Below are 17044 nucleotides of genomic sequence, written 5' to 3'. Positions count from 1 at the left end.
TGTGAACTACATAAGTTTTTTTCTGAAGCGATATATGTATGCACACTAAAAATATAAGTTCTGATCATTCTAATAAAACTCATTAATACAATTCACATTTCTTTGTTTGTAGCATTATTCAAATGTTATCATTGGACCCACCTAACCATACCCACCATGTCCCAGAGATCTCTATATTTCTCTATATATACTTATCCAACTTCTCTTCTCCAACTTACACCAACAAACAGAAAACACAACAAAGGGAACAAAGAAGAAGAGAATAAAACCTTCTTCATCGTTTTAAAGTCTTTCTCTTAGTTTCTCCCATTTTCTTTGAACTAAAAGATCAATGGCTCACAACCATTCTAACGAAGGCGGCTCTATTGGAAGCTCTTTGCATGGAGTCACAGGAAAGGAGCAAGTCTTCTCCTTCTCCGTACACGAAGAAAGTGGTCCTTCCTCTCAAGCCGTCAGATCAGACGATACAACGGCTAAGTTCGCTCTACCAGTGGACTCAGAGCATAGGGCAAAAGTTTTTAAACCATTATCATTCGCTAAACCACACATGAGAGCCTTCCATTTAGGATGGATCTCTTTCTTCACTTGTTTCATCTCCACCTTCGCAGCTGCACCTCTGGTCCCTGTCATCCGTGACAACCTCGACCTGACCAAAACCGACATCGGAAATGCTGGAGTTGCATCTGTTTCGGGCGCCATTTTCTCAAGACTCGCTATGGGAGCCGTATGTGACCTTCTCGGAGCACGTTATGGCACTGCTTTCTCTCTTATGCTCACGGCTCCAGCTGTTTTCTCCATGTCGTTTGTAGCTGATGCCGGAAGCTACTTAGCCGTGCGGTTCATGATTGGTTTTTGCTTAGCGACGTTTGTGTCATGCCAATACTGGACAAGCGTTATGTTCACGGGAAAGATTATCGGACTCGTTAACGGTTGTGCCGGAGGGTGGGGAGACATGGGAGGCGGCGTGACTCAGCTACTCATGCCAATGGTCTTCCACGTCATCAAACTCANTTTGCATGGAGTCACAGGAAAGGAGCAAGTCTTCTCCTTCTCCGTACACGAAGAAAGTGGTCCTTCCTCTCAAGCCGTCAGATCAGACGATACAACGGCTAAGTTCGCTCTACCAGTGGACTCAGAGCATAGGGCAAAAGTTTTTAAACCATTATCATTCGCTAAACCACACATGAGAGCCTTCCATTTAGGATGGATCTCTTTCTTCACTTGTTTCATCTCCACCTTCGCAGCTGCACCTCTGGTCCCTGTCATCCGTGACAACCTCGACCTGACCAAAACCGACATCGGAAATGCTGGAGTTGCATCTGTTTCGGGCGCCATTTTCTCAAGACTCGCTATGGGAGCCGTATGTGACCTTCTCGGAGCACGTTATGGCACTGCTTTCTCTCTTATGCTCACGGCTCCAGCTGTTTTCTCCATGTCGTTTGTAGCTGATGCCGGAAGCTACTTAGCCGTGCGGTTCATGATTGGTTTTTGCTTAGCGACGTTTGTGTCATGCCAATACTGGACAAGCGTTATGTTCACGGGAAAGATTATCGGACTCGTTAACGGTTGTGCCGGAGGGTGGGGAGACATGGGAGGCGGCGTGACTCAGCTACTCATGCCAATGGTCTTCCACGTCATCAAACTCACCGGAGCCACTCCCTTCACCGCATGGAGGTTCGCCTTCTTTATCCCGGGCGTACTTCAGATCATTATGGGCATTCTCGTCCTCACTCTCGGCCAAGATCTCCCTGATGGTAACCTTAGTACCCTCCAAAAGAGTGGTCAAGTTTCCAAAGACAAATTCTCCAAGGTGATTATTACAAAAACATTCAACATGTTCAATATTTTTTTTGGCAACATGTTCAAGTATTTAATGTAACAGTATGCATGTGATTCTAATTACATTTTTTTTTTTGTAATTTTTTTGTAGGTCTTCTGGTTCGCTGTGAGGAACTATAGAACATGGATCTTATTCGTGCTCTATGGATTTTCTATGGGAGTTGAATTAACGATCAACAACGTTATATCCGGATACTTCTACGACAGGTTTAACCTTACACTTCACACAGCCGGTATTATAGCAGCCAGCTTTGGTATGGCAAACTTCTTCGCACGTCCTTTTGGTGGCTACGCCTCGGATGTAGCTGCACGTCTCTTCGGCATGAGGGGTCGGTTATGGATCTTGTGGATCTTACAAACTGTTGGAGCTCTCTTTTGCATCTGGCTCGGTCGTGCTAGTTCACTCCCTATAGCAATCTTAGCCATGATGCTCTTTTCCATCGGCACGCAAGCAGCTTGCGGAGCTCTCTTTGGTGTTGCACCTTTTGTTTCCCGTCGTTCTCTTGGTCTCATCTCAGGATTAACCGGTGCTGGAGGAAATTTTGGGTCGGGAGTAACTCAACTTCTTTTCTTCTCCTCGTCGAGGTTTAGTACAGCTGAAGGACTATCGTTGATGGGTGTTATGGCTGTCGTGTGTTCACTTCCGGTGGCGTTTATACATTTCCCACAGTGGGGAAGCATGTTCTTGAGGCCATCACAAGACGGACAGAAATCAAAAGAAGAGCATTACTATGGAGCGGAGTGGACAGAGGAAGAGAAGAGCTTAGGTCTACATGAGGGAAGCATTAAGTTTGCTGAAAACAGTCGCTCAGAGAGAGGCCGCAAGGCGATGTTGGCTGATGATCCAACACCGGAGACTGGATCGCCGGCTCATGTCTAGTGAAGGATATAGTCACATTACATCTTTTCTCCATATATAAATAACCCTCAAAGCTAGCTTTATATTTCCTTGTTTTTATGTTCCTCTTATGAGAGATGTACCGTGTTAGATCCTGACTTGATAAGTGAGGTTCAGTGAGCCCGGTGCTCGTGATGTACAATGTCGTTTTGATAAAAGGCTTATGCATCAGTTTTTCTCTCTGTTTTATGGACAAGCTGAGTCTTTAAAATTCTTCCAAAATCAAACTTTTAATTAAAAGTATCGATCAAGTATTGAAAAAGAGACTAGTGTTTTAGGCGCAACTAGTCATACCTTAAAGAGTCTTTTCTTCCTTGGAGAGACGTCACAGAGATATAAACAAAGACCAAAGAAGAAGCAATTGACTTAAGTAATCTTTACAACTCAGAAACAGATCGCGTTAAGAGAATCTGGAAAGAGTAAGAAAGAACTAAACAAGTACCACGCAAAAAGATTGCAAATGTACAACTTAAGTTTGATGAGAGTTTTCAAACATTACAGAATCCGTCATATATTAAAACAACACAAGAAAGCTATGCTAAACCCTTTTGAATTGTGTTTCCCGAAGAAAAGAGTTTAACGTACTTGTGTACTCTACTCAGCGTAAGGCGCTAGATGCTCATCTTTCCACTCCCACCACATACTAGACAAGACCGCGTTGAAGAACATTTAGTGCAGTAGCTCCATTTCTTGGGAAGCCTAAGAATGTGTTTTCTTGTCAATCAATGAGCGAGATCGATGAGACTGAAGGAAACAACAATGAGGAAGTTAATTCTTACCCGGCTGTATATCGTGTGGCCATATTAGTTGCCGTGAGTCTAGCTTTCTCAGCAGTTGCATCTGATAGTTTCTTTAGTACAAATCCTTCACCTTTGCATTCAGGACAGATTCCTGAACCGAGACAAGCTTCACATTCTTTCATAGTAGCCTGCAAATTCATTTAACAGAGATAAACCAAACAATAAGGATCCTCAAGATATTATGTTCAAGGATCATCTATAAACAAACTACCTCGGCTTCTTCGGCGGCTTTGGAACTTCTCCGAGCAAGGATAGTGGCTGCGGTACCAACAACCGTGGCTGCAATCGCTATAGATACTGCAGTTTCAGCTAAAGCAGGAACCACTGTTGGTGATCTCTTAGCTCTATTCAAATCAACGTTTACGAACCTTACATCCTTAACACCTACCACAGAGATTAACAATGTAAAGTCAGTGGCTCTATGAATATACATATCAACTAAGATGCTTGTAAACAAAACCTTTAAAAAAAAAATGAAATGGTCAAAAGCTAAAAAGCTAATATGAATCAGACAGTAGTGTTTAGTAATGAATCCACAAATTTAAACCATGAAACTTATTTAATTCGTTATACAATTTAACCATAACGCCACCATGATCACACAACTATCAATCGCTTGAGAGCACACTATAAACTCTTAAGTAAACAAACTACCAAAGCTTGAACTTGACTCCAAGTTCCATTCTTACTTCAGAAACTAAGAAGATCAAACAAATTTAAGACCCAAACTCTGAAATTTTACTAAATAAGATTGTCATAAATGCTCTTCTAACTCGACTCATCATCAAAACCCATCAAAATTTCACTAGAATTGCGTCAAAATCTCACAGAGAAAGAAGAAACAAAGGGAAATCTAAAATTAGGGTTTTGTTCAGCTTACTTGAGAATGAAGAAGGGAATGAAAAAGATTGAAACTTGAGACTGAGCTCCATCACAAAGTCACAACAACAGAGGGAATTATCATCTCTCTCATCTCGTCACTTCGTTACCTGCGTTATCTTCACAAAGTCTCACTCAACGGGATAAAAAAAAAAATCTGAGTTCAATAACCGGAAGTAAACCAAACCAAACCGATTAAACCGAAGCAACCGATCAAAATTGACTTTTCACATGAAAATGTAGCGTAACCTTAAAGTCCGTGCCAAACCGTGTTTCGTGGGCCCAAATTACAAGTCTGAAGTCTTCGTTAGTTGGCGGCCCATTTAAAAAAAAAAAAACCAAATCGCGATTCAAAAACAAACTTAATCACCGGCGAAATCATCATCACCGGCGACGATGAAGACGACAACGACGACGGCGACGTCGTTGGTTACGGGAGAGAGAGTTGTAGTGGCAGTCGTGGTTTCTCGTATTCTCTTATCCCTTCCTTTATCACTTATCTCCCATGGCTTCTCCCTCTTCCTCCTCTGCTTCTCCGCCTTCCTCGTCGAGATCCGCGCCGAGAGCTCTCCGTTTCTCCTCTCTCGTTTCAGCGCCAGGTGAGAAATTTCCCCAATCCAATTTTCAATTTCTGGTCTCAGGGCTTCTTCGAATTTCCCGATTTTTGAAATCTTCATAGATTGAAGAAGATGTTGTTTTTGCTATGTATTATAGACGTGGTGCGTCTTCAGGGATATTACTGGGAGCTGTGACACTTCCAGCTGTTATGATGTCTAAGTTGGTTCAGCTTACAAGAGCTATCTCAATCCATGAAGCTGAACAAGATGGTATTGTATCTTTGGATTGGCTTGTGTTTTAGTATTTGAATGTTCTTTAGTCTCAACATAAGGAGGTTTGATTTGTTTGTGTTGTGTGTAGAGCTTGCGCATGTGACAATGCAGTATTGGGCAGCATCAGCAAGCTGTTGTGCTATACTTATTTATCTCACAGTGATTATGTCACAAACGGGAAAAGCTGAATCTTTGTCATCTTCGTCTGTTTGGCTTTCGAGGGTTAGCTTAAGTGGCACGGTGTTGTATGGAGTAGCATGTTTTGTTTCACTTTCCATGATTTCACACACTGGTGAGATCTAGTTTGGGGTTATTAGTTGTTTTCAATAGTTATTTTTTTTTTTCGTTTTGAGTTCATCAGTGATCTTTGTTTGTTCTTTGTCTCGACAGGCTTGAACACGTCATTGAAAATGTTCTGGATGTTATTTCACGGTCTTGCAGCTGTGAAATTGATTCGACATTTGCTTTCCACCTTCCCTTCTTGTGCCTCAATTGGTAAGTATAATAGACTCTTCTATTCACATTTTGGGTTAAGTAGTAGTTTTGGGAGTATTATTTCAGTATATTCTCCGTGCTCAAGAGTTTACTAGTTCCACTTTAGCAATCATTAAATAGTTAAGACTCTGGATTTGATTACTATTATAATTCCACATTTCTAGTCCACCTTCAATAATTGCCATTTTTATAGGGGAAGCACTTCTCGTGACCAGTGGTCTTGTTCTTTATTTTGGCGACTTTTTGGCATGCACAATTGCAAAGGTTAGAGTTCTTAAACTTGGTTTTATAATTGTTGAACAGGTCATGCATTTGTGTTTTATCAGTTATTGCAATACTAGCAAGAATGGCTCTGTAATTTTGTCACTGTAACTTTGCCTACTTTGGTACGATTATTACTACAGATTTTCGAGAAATTGATACCCGTGGATCTTGTCTCAATAAGCTATGGAATAAGAAGAACTGAAACCGGCATAATCGTCCAGGTATTATACTAAAAATCGAAACTAGATGAGTAGTTACCGTTACTGTATTGCTGTATAACAATTTACCTGTCTCCTTCTTAGGGTCTACTGCTGGGCCTTCTACTTTTCCCGATGGTGTTTAGATTTACTCTGCATGTATATGAAAGCTCGTTGAGAAAGAGAGATGCTCAACAAAGAAACTGCAATGTTACTGCAAATTCTGTCTTATTCGTTATTTCACTTCTATTTTTTATGGTCGTGGCTGTTCCTTCTTGGATGCATTTTGTACACGATTTCAACCAGCATCCTTTCTTATGGTACTTAATCTCCACAATCAATTACTTATCTTGTGTCCTCTAGCATCTGTAGTGATAATTCCACCTTCTAAGATTGTATCCAACTTTCATACTCTGTCGCAGGGTGCTCACATTTGTCTTTTCTGAACCTCTGAAGAGACTTTCATTATGTATCTACTGGGTTCTGTTGATCGTTGTGTCTGTCTCACGATTTTATAACATCTCGAGGAGTAGCAAGGTTGAGAGAATCTTGCTTCGGAAGTACTACCATCTGATGGCTGTTTTAATGTTCTTGCCAGCTCTTGTCTTACAGGTGACTGGGTGATCAATAAAAACTTATTTTATAATTCAGAAACTTGGTATGTGTTAGTCCGCTCCTCTAGTAGCTTCCTATAATTTTGATGTCCTTTCATGCAGCCTATATTTCTCGATCTAGCATTTGGTGCAGCATTGGCGGTATTTCTTGCATTGGAGATCATTCGAGTAAGCCCTCTTCATATTCAAATTTATCATCTTCTCGATTTCATCACATTCAATGGGCTTGATGCAAAATACTCATTTTGCAAAACCAGATCTGGAGAATACATCCCCTCGGAGAGCCTTTACATCAATTCATGAATGCTTTCACGGACCATCGTGACTCAGAGCATCTGATTGTCAGGTATGCCAAAACTGTTTTATAGACCATGGATGGGAAAATGCAATGTAAAATTATTACATTTTTGTTTGATTTGTATAACTATTGACTATATTATGTCTTATTTGTAGCCACTTTTCACTCTTACTTGGGTGTGCGCTTCCAATTTGGATGTCTTCTGGGTTCAATGACCGAGCTTTATCCCCATTTGCCGGAATTCTCAGCCTCGGGATTGGAGATACAATGGTAAGATTTAACTCAGCAGAGAAGCTAACTTCGAAAACCCGTGTCTCTTGTAATGTAATGTTATAATGATCTGATTTACAGGCATCAATGGTTGGGCACAAGTATGGGGTGTTAAGATGGAGCAAGACAGGAAGTGAGCATTTTCTTCTCCTTTTAAAAAACTCTCAACTATTATTGCTTTCATCAGAAACTAATATTGTCAAGTGCGTAAAATAATGTTTGGCCGGAACAGAGAAAACGGTCGAGGGTACAGCAGCAGGAATAACATCGGTAATGGCAGTCTGCTTTGTGCTGGTCCCAGTATTAGCATCAATGGGTTATATACTAAGCCAAGGATGGTGGTCGCTTTTTGTGACGGTGACAGCCACCGGGATGTTGGAAGCTTACACGGCGCAATTAGACAACGCCTTCATACCTCTTGTCTTCTACTCACTCCTCTGCTTGTAGGTAGTTTAAGTCGTTGCTCTTTAGTCATTCTTCGGTGTGTTTTTTTCACTCAATGTACATAACAAAGTATCTTACCACTAACCACACTTCCTCATGTATGTTACCTATTAAGAGACAAATCAATTGTTGTACCGTGCCTTTTGAAAGATACTAACTATCTATAAAAAATACATATCCAAGATATTTCCACAGCCATTCAAAATCCAAACAGACCAAAAATGAGTTTTTCAAAATTGGGCTTAAACAAGTAAAAGGCCCAATTACGCTTTAGGGACGGATCCAGGTATAAAGGTAAAAAAAAAGAGGTTTTGTGAATTTTGATCTTCGTCACTCTTCCTCTTCTCCAGTTTTTTCTTTCTTTTCTTCGCTTCTCAGTTTTGACTAAATATGCCATGACTGTCTGAGATAACGAGATATTCGCCGAGAGCCATGTTTTGTTAGCTTCCAAGGTTAGAAAAAATTGTGTTTGATTAGTTTTATATGCATTGTATTTTCAGTATTATGCACGCAAGGTGTTTGATCATTTGCCTGAAAGAATTATTGGGCTACGAGCACTGTGTTTCGGAGGTTTCTTGTAGTTGTATTAATCACATGAATGTTAGAAAGACGCAAATTAAGAGCCTTTGATGCGTTTTCTTTGGTTTCGAAATGTTCAATTTAATGCCCTGTTCTGACTCAATTTTAATCTGAATTTCATGTGAGCGGAACATTACTGACAACGTTTGAGGTTTTTTGGTTATTTTTATAGATAAAAAAAGGGTTTTTGTAGAAGCAATGACAGTTCTGAAAAGGTACGTCTTAAGGCTGTTTATGTCGATCAAGTACATAACAGCAAACGTAGTTGACAGAAACAACGGGAGAATAGTGACAACAGCTTCAACAGTGGAACACGCAATCAAGAACTCGTTAGAGTGTGGCCGTACTTGCAATGCTAAGGCAGCGGCTATCGTAGGAGAGGTTTTGGCGATGAGGCTGAAAGTGGAAGGGCTTCAAGATGGGCAAGGAAGAGGTATTCACGCCGATGTCAAGAAAGAAATTGAAAAGAAAGGGTTTAAGAGTCGGACCAAGGTATGGGCTGTTATTAACTCCCTTAAAAACAATGGCGTTACACTCATTCTTGACGATGATGATGATGATGATGATGATGATGATTACCGTGATCGTTCTTACGAGGGTCATCGGTAAATCCTTAAGCTTTACTTTCGGTGTCATATTCTCTAGCTGTTGTGTAATCTTAGATTCTGGTCTGGAATAGTAAAATCTTTGTGACATAAGAATCTATCAGGTTTTGAATAAGGTTCAAATAGTAACTTGTACTTATATTACTCTTTACAAATCATGTCTTAACCATTAAGACTATTTTAGTTTCTGCATTCAGTTTAACTTTTAATTACATAGATTTTATATTATGGTCATGATTGGTGAAGACTTTTAAGACTTTAAAAGCATTTAAAAGTCTTAAAAGCATTTTATTTACTAATCAGACTTTTATGATTTTTTTATTTTTTAAAGTTTCAAAAGCCACTTTAAGTTTTTACTTCTTTATTTCCTTTTTCTTTTTAAGCTTTAAAACTAACAAATTTTAAAAACTTTTTTTTTCTTCCTCTATCATGATTAAACACTATAAATTTATCTATATTTTTGCACAAACTTTTTTTTACAGATTAATTATCAGTATTTTTTTTCTCTTTCTTTTGACATCCACTTCTCTTCACAAATTTATTATTTTTATCATCACTTTTATATTTTTTTACAATTTTGTTATTAATAAAATTACAGTCACAACTTTTAAAGTTTTTTTTCTAATAATCAGATTTTAACAGTTAAACTATTTACAGTCAAAGTCTCTGCAGTTAAATTTTACAGTCAAAGTCTCTACAGCCTCAAATAACAGTTGTTACCAATCCGGCTTATATTGATGAATTTGTTACTTTGTGTCTTGAATTTGCTCCATACTAAAATTGTGATGTGCTTCATTTGCAACTAGTATGAGGAGCTAAGTATTGATTCATGTATGAATTGAGAAATCTTTAACAAGTTAACAAACGGAAATAGATTAACAATGAAATTTCCTGTGTATTTATAGAAATAAATCACAAATATATGTTATTTAATTTTCTTAAAAAGTAAAATATTGATCTCCTAAATACATAATAATTCAGTCGGTTGGGAATTTAGATTCACTGACGAGCTGTCCGACCGGTGGGTGTCCCGAGCTTTCCTTGCATCCAGTTCTGAAGCATTTGCAATGCTGCCTTTGGCTGGTCCATCGGAACCATGTGTCCAGCATCATGAACCTATCAAACATTTTCCCAATTTCAATAGTTAGGTGTGAAAAATCAATAGAAATAGGTTGGGGTTATCGGTTTTTGTTTGGTTTACCTTGAGGAAAGTGAGTGAACCGTGATTCTTCATTAAACCGGCTTCTTTATTGTCTACGAGGAATGGAACTGTCGCAGCTGCTACAAACTCTTTCTGGCCTGACCATTCCATTTGGTGAACCCACTTTGAATTTCCTATAAATCAAGAAAAGTATATTTCATCAATCTCAGAGCTTAACTGATTATGTGGAAATGTAAACCAGTGGTCAGCAAACACATGGACATAGCAATGAAACGTACCGAGCCAATTGCAAATGAGATCGTATTCACCGGCGTAAACAAGAAGCTTAATTCCATCTTGAAGAAGAGCTGGAATCCCAACCTCAAGATTACGCATCCAGTCCATCTGCATTGCATCGTAGACCGCTGTACTGCAAGACACAAACTCGATATCGCCCACACCTAATGCCCTCCGTACCGATTTCTGGTTCAAGAACTTCTCCATGTTCGAGAAATCATAGCACAAGTTTCCTTCACATTGTTTCCTTACGTCATAATACTGTAAAACAGAGTAAAAATCTTGTTACTATTACTTCAAGAACAAACAAGTATCAATTCCAGTTTCGATGCTTACGTTTACGTTTCCTGCGATATCCATGATCTTTTGGAAAATGTTGTTACATACAACGTAAGAAGAAGCACAAGCATCACCTTCACCACCATCCGCGCCTGAAACAGCGTAAAAGAAGCAAACATATTTCATAAAAATCACAAACCTTTTTACTATAATTCTTGAAAAAAAAAAGGCTTAGAGATTGTTTTATTACTGCATTCTTTGATGGATTGTTGACAAGTTGCGTAGTTACGGTTGAGGCTGTCGTGATCAGACTGTGTAATCAACTTCATGTCTAGCGCGTAATCCGCGTAGGCACCGTATTGAATCTCCGGATTGGTTAAACCATTACCAATCGCAAACCCCTGATGTAAAACCCGGTTTGGTTAAAGCCAAAACACAACAGGAGTGAATAAAAAAATGTTTAATGTGGAGTGTTTTTTTTATTTACCTTGAGGTTAATGTGAGTTCCTTCTTTGTTCTTGTTACCACGGTGAACCCGTGAAGCCAATGCGGGAATGTAATGCCCGGCGTAGGATTCACCGGTAATGTAAAAGTCATTATTCACAAATTGTGGATGCTCCTTAAAAAACGCCTGCAAATGAAGTGTGTCACGTTAAGCCACAAGATCATGGTTTTAATGTGATTGGAACAGAGGAAAAGTATTTAAAAACCGAACCTGTAAGAAGTCGTAAAGATCATTACTGACACCTTCCTCGTCGTGTCGAAGATCACTTTGGTCCGATGTGTAACTGAAACCGGTTCCCACCGGTTGGTCCACGTAGATTAGATTCGATGCCTATAACAAAAATAAAATTTAAATGAAATTAAAGTTGTTGAGACTAATTTGGTTTCTTGTTGGAATATGAGAAAACGTGTTTTGGTTGACCATTTTTTTTCTTTTCTAACCAACCTTGTCCCAACCAAACTCGTTCCAAGTAAGGGAAGAGTTGTTAGAGACGGTGAACGGTCCGTTCTCATAGAACAAAGCAAGTTCACTACTGCAACCAGGCCCTCCGGTTAGCCAAATCACCACTGGATCGGCTTTGTTGGTCCTTGACTCGAAGAAGAAGTAAAACATCCTGTCACGAAATTGAACAAATAAAAAAAAACCGGTTTAGTAAACCGGTACGGTTCTTAAACTATTTCTTTGATTGTTTGACCAGATATTGGATTTTATAAGCTTAAAAGTAGAACGGTTAAGAAAAACAATAAGCTAAACCGGTTTTTTTCTTATGTGTGATACCGAGAAACGCATCGGAATCAAACCGGTTAAGTTAGAATTGCAATGTGAGCCGCATCGGAATCAAACCAAATAGAACAATTACGATATAAAAAAAACCTTAATTAAACAGGACTGGTTCACATTATTGAGAAAATTAGGAAACCGGTTCGAAATTAAAACGGTTATTAGAACGGTTAAAAAGAAAAAAACCTAAATTAACCGGTTTAATTTCGGTACAGCGAAATGGAAGTTACCTGGCTGCTTTTGAATTAGGGAGTTTGTAGTAACCAGCATGGTGACCAAAGTCCTGAACCGACGGAGAACCACCGGAGCCACGACGGTCAACCTCGGCCGAGAAATCGAATTCTCTCTCGACTAGTCTCGGAGCCTCAGAACCGTCCTTGTCGATGACATTGACGTCACGTGTAGGCAACAGATTGAATCCTTTGATAAGTCTCTCAGCCGTGAGGGTCGGCAAACTCGCCGACGGTGAGAAAGATAAGGGCTTTTCTTTAAGAGATTTAGAACTTGAGGGTGAAAAATGTGAGAAAAGAAAAATACAGAGGAGAAATGTGAGAAAAGTTGTTTTGGAGTCCATCTTTGTGTGTTCTGTGAGAGAGAATTGTGGGTTATGGGATTGAAGAGTAGAGAAGAGACGAAGTTGTTGTTTATATAGTTGGCTTTGTTTGTTGTATACTACACAAAATCGTGGATGCAAATTTGGTTTTCAATGTTAAGATTTTATTTTAAAAAAAAAAGATTTGATAAATAAATTAAATAAGTTAAAAAGTGATAGAGTTTCCGAAAATTATTTTATTTTATTTACAATTTGCTTACGAAAATTGTCAATTTTTTCCTTTTTTTGTTTGCCACCTCGAAAAAGGTAACGGTTGCTAGAATCAATGAAATCATCTTCACATTTTTCCAACTCTTATACAACTATGAGGTTTCCATGGATCTTAATTTACGGATAAATGAATTGATTTTTTTCTTAGAACAATCAATAATCAGCTATGAATCAAAAAAAATTTAAGCAACTATTTTAGGTTAGTATTAAATTTTTTATTTTTCGGTTTTGCACCACTAGAAATGATAGTTGTATCCGCTCTATTTATTCTAACTATTTGAACTCATGGTTCAAAACATTTAAACTTATAACATATAGGTAGTTTATGTAGATTTATTTAAAAGTAAACCACTAATGTTTGCAAAATAAGCATATACTATAATTTACACAAATATTGTGATTCGTTTTTTCATACATGATTTTTAAGAATACAGTGTATTTTTACAATATTTTATCGGTGACACAATATTTTAAAAGTTTTCCCAAGATGAAACACAACCACTTATTTTAACAAAATCTTTGTCTGCAAATTATTCTATCTAATTCCACCTTTAGTTCAATTTGTAGCCAATCACACACAAAACAATCCTTTTTGTTTCCTTTTTTCAAGTTTCATGCTGTGATAAAACCCCACTTGTTCTTTCGAGGAAAAGTGTGTAGTATATGATTGCTCTTTGTTTTTTGTTTTTTAATATCCAGACCCCAAAATTAAATTAAGATGGATACACGTACCTACCGAAACATTAGGATCTTTAAGTTTATTTATATGTGTATACATATGTACATAAATTTTCGCAATTGCAATTAATTCGGTTAGAAATAGACAAGAGACAACAAAGAAAATTGTGTGAACGCTAGCTATTTCGTTTTGCTTTTGCTTACATTCTGTCCAAATCCTTGCTTTAATTCAAATCTTTGCGTATAAAATTGTGTTCGGGTCGAAGAATCCTTTAGACATGGACAAATCAATGCACCGTAATGTCATATGTATTATTTTAGTATGAGTTTGGCGTGTATCACCAACCAAAGTGTGATTAACGATGGATATTAATGTTTTGTTAACCACTGATTAATGTTGTTGATTTTTGTTTATTGCGTGTTTGTTTACTATTTACGACAAAATATTAGGCAGAATCTTAACATGTGGTGGTTTGAAACTTTTTTTTTCTTCTCATTGCAGGTAGTTAAGTGTTTAATGTATTCAAATGTTTTTTAAAAATCCATTAGTTTCGTTTTAAAAGTTTAAACTATAATAGAAGGACAATACTTGGGCTGAACATTTTTATTCAACTCTTTATAAAATAAGGAAACAAAATCTGTATAATTACTGTAAAATTAAAAATCCAAACCGCTTTTACATAAATTAAATCGATAGATAATTTTGTTCTAATTGTAAAATTTAAACCCTAACTACTTTATTTATGAACATAAATTGATATATAATTTTTTCTAATTGTAAAATCTAAATCATAATCACTCATTTGTAAACTCAAACCGACATATAATTTCGTTCTAATTATAAAATATTTATTCTAACCACCTCATTTGTAAACCCAAACCAACATATAGTTTTGTTTTAATTGTAAAGTCTAAACCCTAATCACCTTATTTATAAACTAAAACCGACAAATAATTTCGTTATAATTGTAAAAAATCTGAACTCTAATTCTCAATCTCATTTATAAACTCAAACCGATATATAACCTCGTTTAATTATTAAATCTAAACTAAACCAATATTTAAGTTTGTTTAATTAAAATATACATAATTCATTTCTTTAATTTTTTTTTATTTTTTTAATTTAATTTTGATTTATTTTTTAAATAAAATATTTTATAGAAGATTCTGATTGGTTGAAAAAAGAAAATATAAATAAAAGAATTTCGGGATGAAATCCAATTATTTTTCATAATAGAATCATCATTTATGGTGAGATTCCCTCCTTTCATAAATGATATGTTCATCATTGTTGTATAGTTCATTTGTTTTTGTCGTCATGTTCATCGTTGTTGTATATAGTCCAAGAAATTGCAAATATTGGTAGCATTATGGATTCGAACGATACAAAATGATATAAGTTTTTTTTAGTGGATTGAAGAAACAAAATAATTAAAATATACAAAAATTGCGATAAAAAACGATACAAAAAAAAAGATCTGAAGGTAACGATACTATTTAATGATTAATGAGTACTAAAACGGTACATCCCCAATACAACTACTATACGAAATTAACAATCAAAACTTATATCTATGATTGTTTCACTAGAGTATTCCTTTGATATACTTGTTACGCAAAATTTGAAGCTGCAATGACATGATGTGTCCAACATGTGTTTTCCTAATGTTCGATTTTTGCAACATGTCTAATTTTTGGTTAGTGAATTTAACAAACATATTAATCGACGGTTATATTCATTTTAAATATTAGTGGATCAGATATAAACGAATTTCTTCTTATATAAGATTAAAACCAAAAAAAATTGAAAGAATAAAGTCTTAAAATCTTTATTGAAATAACGACAAAATAAAGAAAAAGTGAAGTGATCGTTCTCGGTAGTAATTTCCAGCAAATTTACAGTGAAAGTGACCAATAACATAAAACGATACTCTAGTCACACTACTAACTTCTCTGCTACACATCAGAAATATGAAATCCAAACAAAGTTGGATACTTGAAAGAGTCAAACCAATGGCTTTTAAAAATAAAAGTAAAAAATATTTTAAAATAAATAGAGAATAATTTCGTTGTATGATTGATTTCAGTTTATATACCCTAGAATTATATATGCTTCAGTTTCAACGCTCTAAGTTAAAAAAAAAAGTTTTAGCTTTTAAACATATACGTTTTTTATTAGTACTGTTGATGTCTATATTTTTTTTTTACCATATGAAGAACAGTAAATAAAAACTACATTCCTTCCCGTATGAAATATATTCGACAGCGGATTATGATCTAAAAGAAAATTCATTTTATTGAAAACATCATTTAACAAAATTAAATAGACATCTGTAAATTTAATACACATCATGTAACCACGTAACAAGAAAAAAATACACATGATGTATTGTCACCAGAACTCGTCGACATCAACACGGCTGTGGTGCTCATTTCCGCCTCTTAATGTCTCTTTTTTATTTATTTATTGATATCATTGATAAATTTGGTTCTAACCAAAAATAGGATATAAGGTAGAATATTACGCCCAGACAAAAGAGGCGTAAGTCGACCGACGAAAGAGGCTTAAGCCGACGGATTAAATTAATGTTTTTTTTTTAAAGTTTGTTACGTTGCATTTGTCATTGCTGATAGATATATTTTAATAAACTCTTTTGCAGCAATGTCGTCATAACAACGTATATATTTCTGATTTTATTGGATATACTTAAAATAAATTCTTATAGCTGTGTAAACTACATGTCTTTCGTGATATTCGAACAAATACATGCATATGTTCAAATAATTAACAATTATTAAATATAATTAATTAACGATCTCAATAAAACATATATATATATATATATATATATTATAGCAGTCATGCAGATCATCATGATTAAATATAATTAATTAACGATCTCAATAAAACATATATATATATATATATATATATATGCAGTCATGCAGATCATCATGATTCTTGAATGATCATATCGTTTTATTCTTAAAGATCCGAGACTTGTGTTACGTATGGCCACAACTTCAGCAGTTCTTTTTCTAGGAATCTTCCTCACACTCAAGCTTTTCTACTACTTACTCGTCACGTTTCAAAAAGAAAACTTGTGACGTAGCTTTCAGTTTCTCTTGCTTAATCGTATGACATTATCTTGGAATAGACTTTAATGTCTCAAGAAAATAATCATATCCATTTTTTTTTGTCAATAATTGTTTTCTTATGGAGATAATGTATTCTTGTAATTATTGTAATTATTAACCCAATGAAACAATATACGTAATGTATGACTCACACTTAAATATCCTTTGCATGTTTTCCCTTTTTCAAGAAAATAAACCAAAAGACCTAAGTCGGTATCTCAGATTCTCAATCTCATAGTTTGTTGCGTGCAAGGCATTAAAACCTTTTTTGGTTTTTGAGGTAGTATTAAATCTTGTCATATTTTTTCCAAGCAAATTACATTTAGAAAAAGAAAAAAACATTGAGACAAACCAGAATTTTAATAGGAATATTAATAAATAGGTTGCGAGA

General features: G+C 36.1%; 5 protein-coding genes across 5 annotated transcripts; 3 read left to right on the top strand and 2 right to left on the bottom strand.

Annotated features, from left to right (window-relative positions):
* Nucleotides 243-2917, top strand: LOC104790757 (high affinity nitrate transporter 2.6). Its single transcript, XM_010516540.2, has 3 exons — nucleotides 243-431; nucleotides 1065-1810; nucleotides 1931-2917. Exons 1-3 carry the CDS (start codon nucleotides 332-334, stop codon nucleotides 2717-2719), a joined length of 1635 nt encoding a protein of 544 aa, XP_010514842.1. The 5' UTR covers nucleotides 243-331; the 3' UTR covers nucleotides 2720-2917.
* LOC104790756 lies at nucleotides 3074-4570 on the bottom strand. The gene is made up of 4 exons (XM_010516539.2): nucleotides 4418-4570; nucleotides 3749-3921; nucleotides 3517-3665; nucleotides 3074-3436 (listed from the first exon to the last, which is right to left on the bottom strand). The coding sequence occupies exons 1-4, from the start codon at nucleotides 4467-4469 to the stop codon at nucleotides 3349-3351; spliced, it is 462 nt and encodes a 153-aa protein (XP_010514841.1). The 5' UTR covers nucleotides 4470-4570; the 3' UTR covers nucleotides 3074-3348.
* Nucleotides 4731-7981, top strand: LOC104790755 (dolichol kinase EVAN-like). Its single transcript, XM_010516538.2, has 13 exons — nucleotides 4731-5015; nucleotides 5131-5243; nucleotides 5335-5538; nucleotides 5637-5741; nucleotides 5935-6005; nucleotides 6146-6226; nucleotides 6308-6522; nucleotides 6625-6814; nucleotides 6919-6984; nucleotides 7074-7162; nucleotides 7270-7384; nucleotides 7466-7517; nucleotides 7617-7981. Exons 1-13 carry the CDS (start codon nucleotides 4813-4815, stop codon nucleotides 7829-7831), a joined length of 1719 nt encoding a protein of 572 aa, XP_010514840.1. The 5' UTR covers nucleotides 4731-4812; the 3' UTR covers nucleotides 7832-7981.
* LOC104790754 lies at nucleotides 8146-9156 on the top strand. Its single transcript, XM_010516536.1, has 2 exons — nucleotides 8146-8280; nucleotides 8580-9156. The coding sequence occupies exon 2, from the start codon at nucleotides 8606-8608 to the stop codon at nucleotides 9014-9016; it is 411 nt and encodes a 136-aa protein (XP_010514838.1). The 5' UTR covers nucleotides 8146-8280; nucleotides 8580-8605; the 3' UTR covers nucleotides 9017-9156.
* On the bottom strand, nucleotides 9823-12710 carry LOC104790753 (serine carboxypeptidase-like 48). The gene is made up of 9 exons (XM_010516535.2): nucleotides 12245-12710; nucleotides 11679-11847; nucleotides 11445-11564; nucleotides 11217-11360; nucleotides 10980-11130; nucleotides 10787-10881; nucleotides 10453-10711; nucleotides 10214-10347; nucleotides 9823-10128 (listed from the first exon to the last, which is right to left on the bottom strand). Exons 1-9 carry the CDS (start codon nucleotides 12586-12588, stop codon nucleotides 10012-10014), a joined length of 1533 nt encoding a protein of 510 aa, XP_010514837.1. The 5' UTR covers nucleotides 12589-12710; the 3' UTR covers nucleotides 9823-10011.

This window comes from Camelina sativa, chromosome 6, assembly GCF_000633955.1.
Source record: "Camelina sativa cultivar DH55 chromosome 6, Cs, whole genome shotgun sequence".
Taxonomy (NCBI): Eukaryota; Viridiplantae; Streptophyta; class Magnoliopsida; order Brassicales; family Brassicaceae; genus Camelina; species Camelina sativa.
The sequence above is the reverse complement of the archived record's forward strand: the minus strand, read 5'-3'. Positions and strand labels throughout refer to the sequence as shown.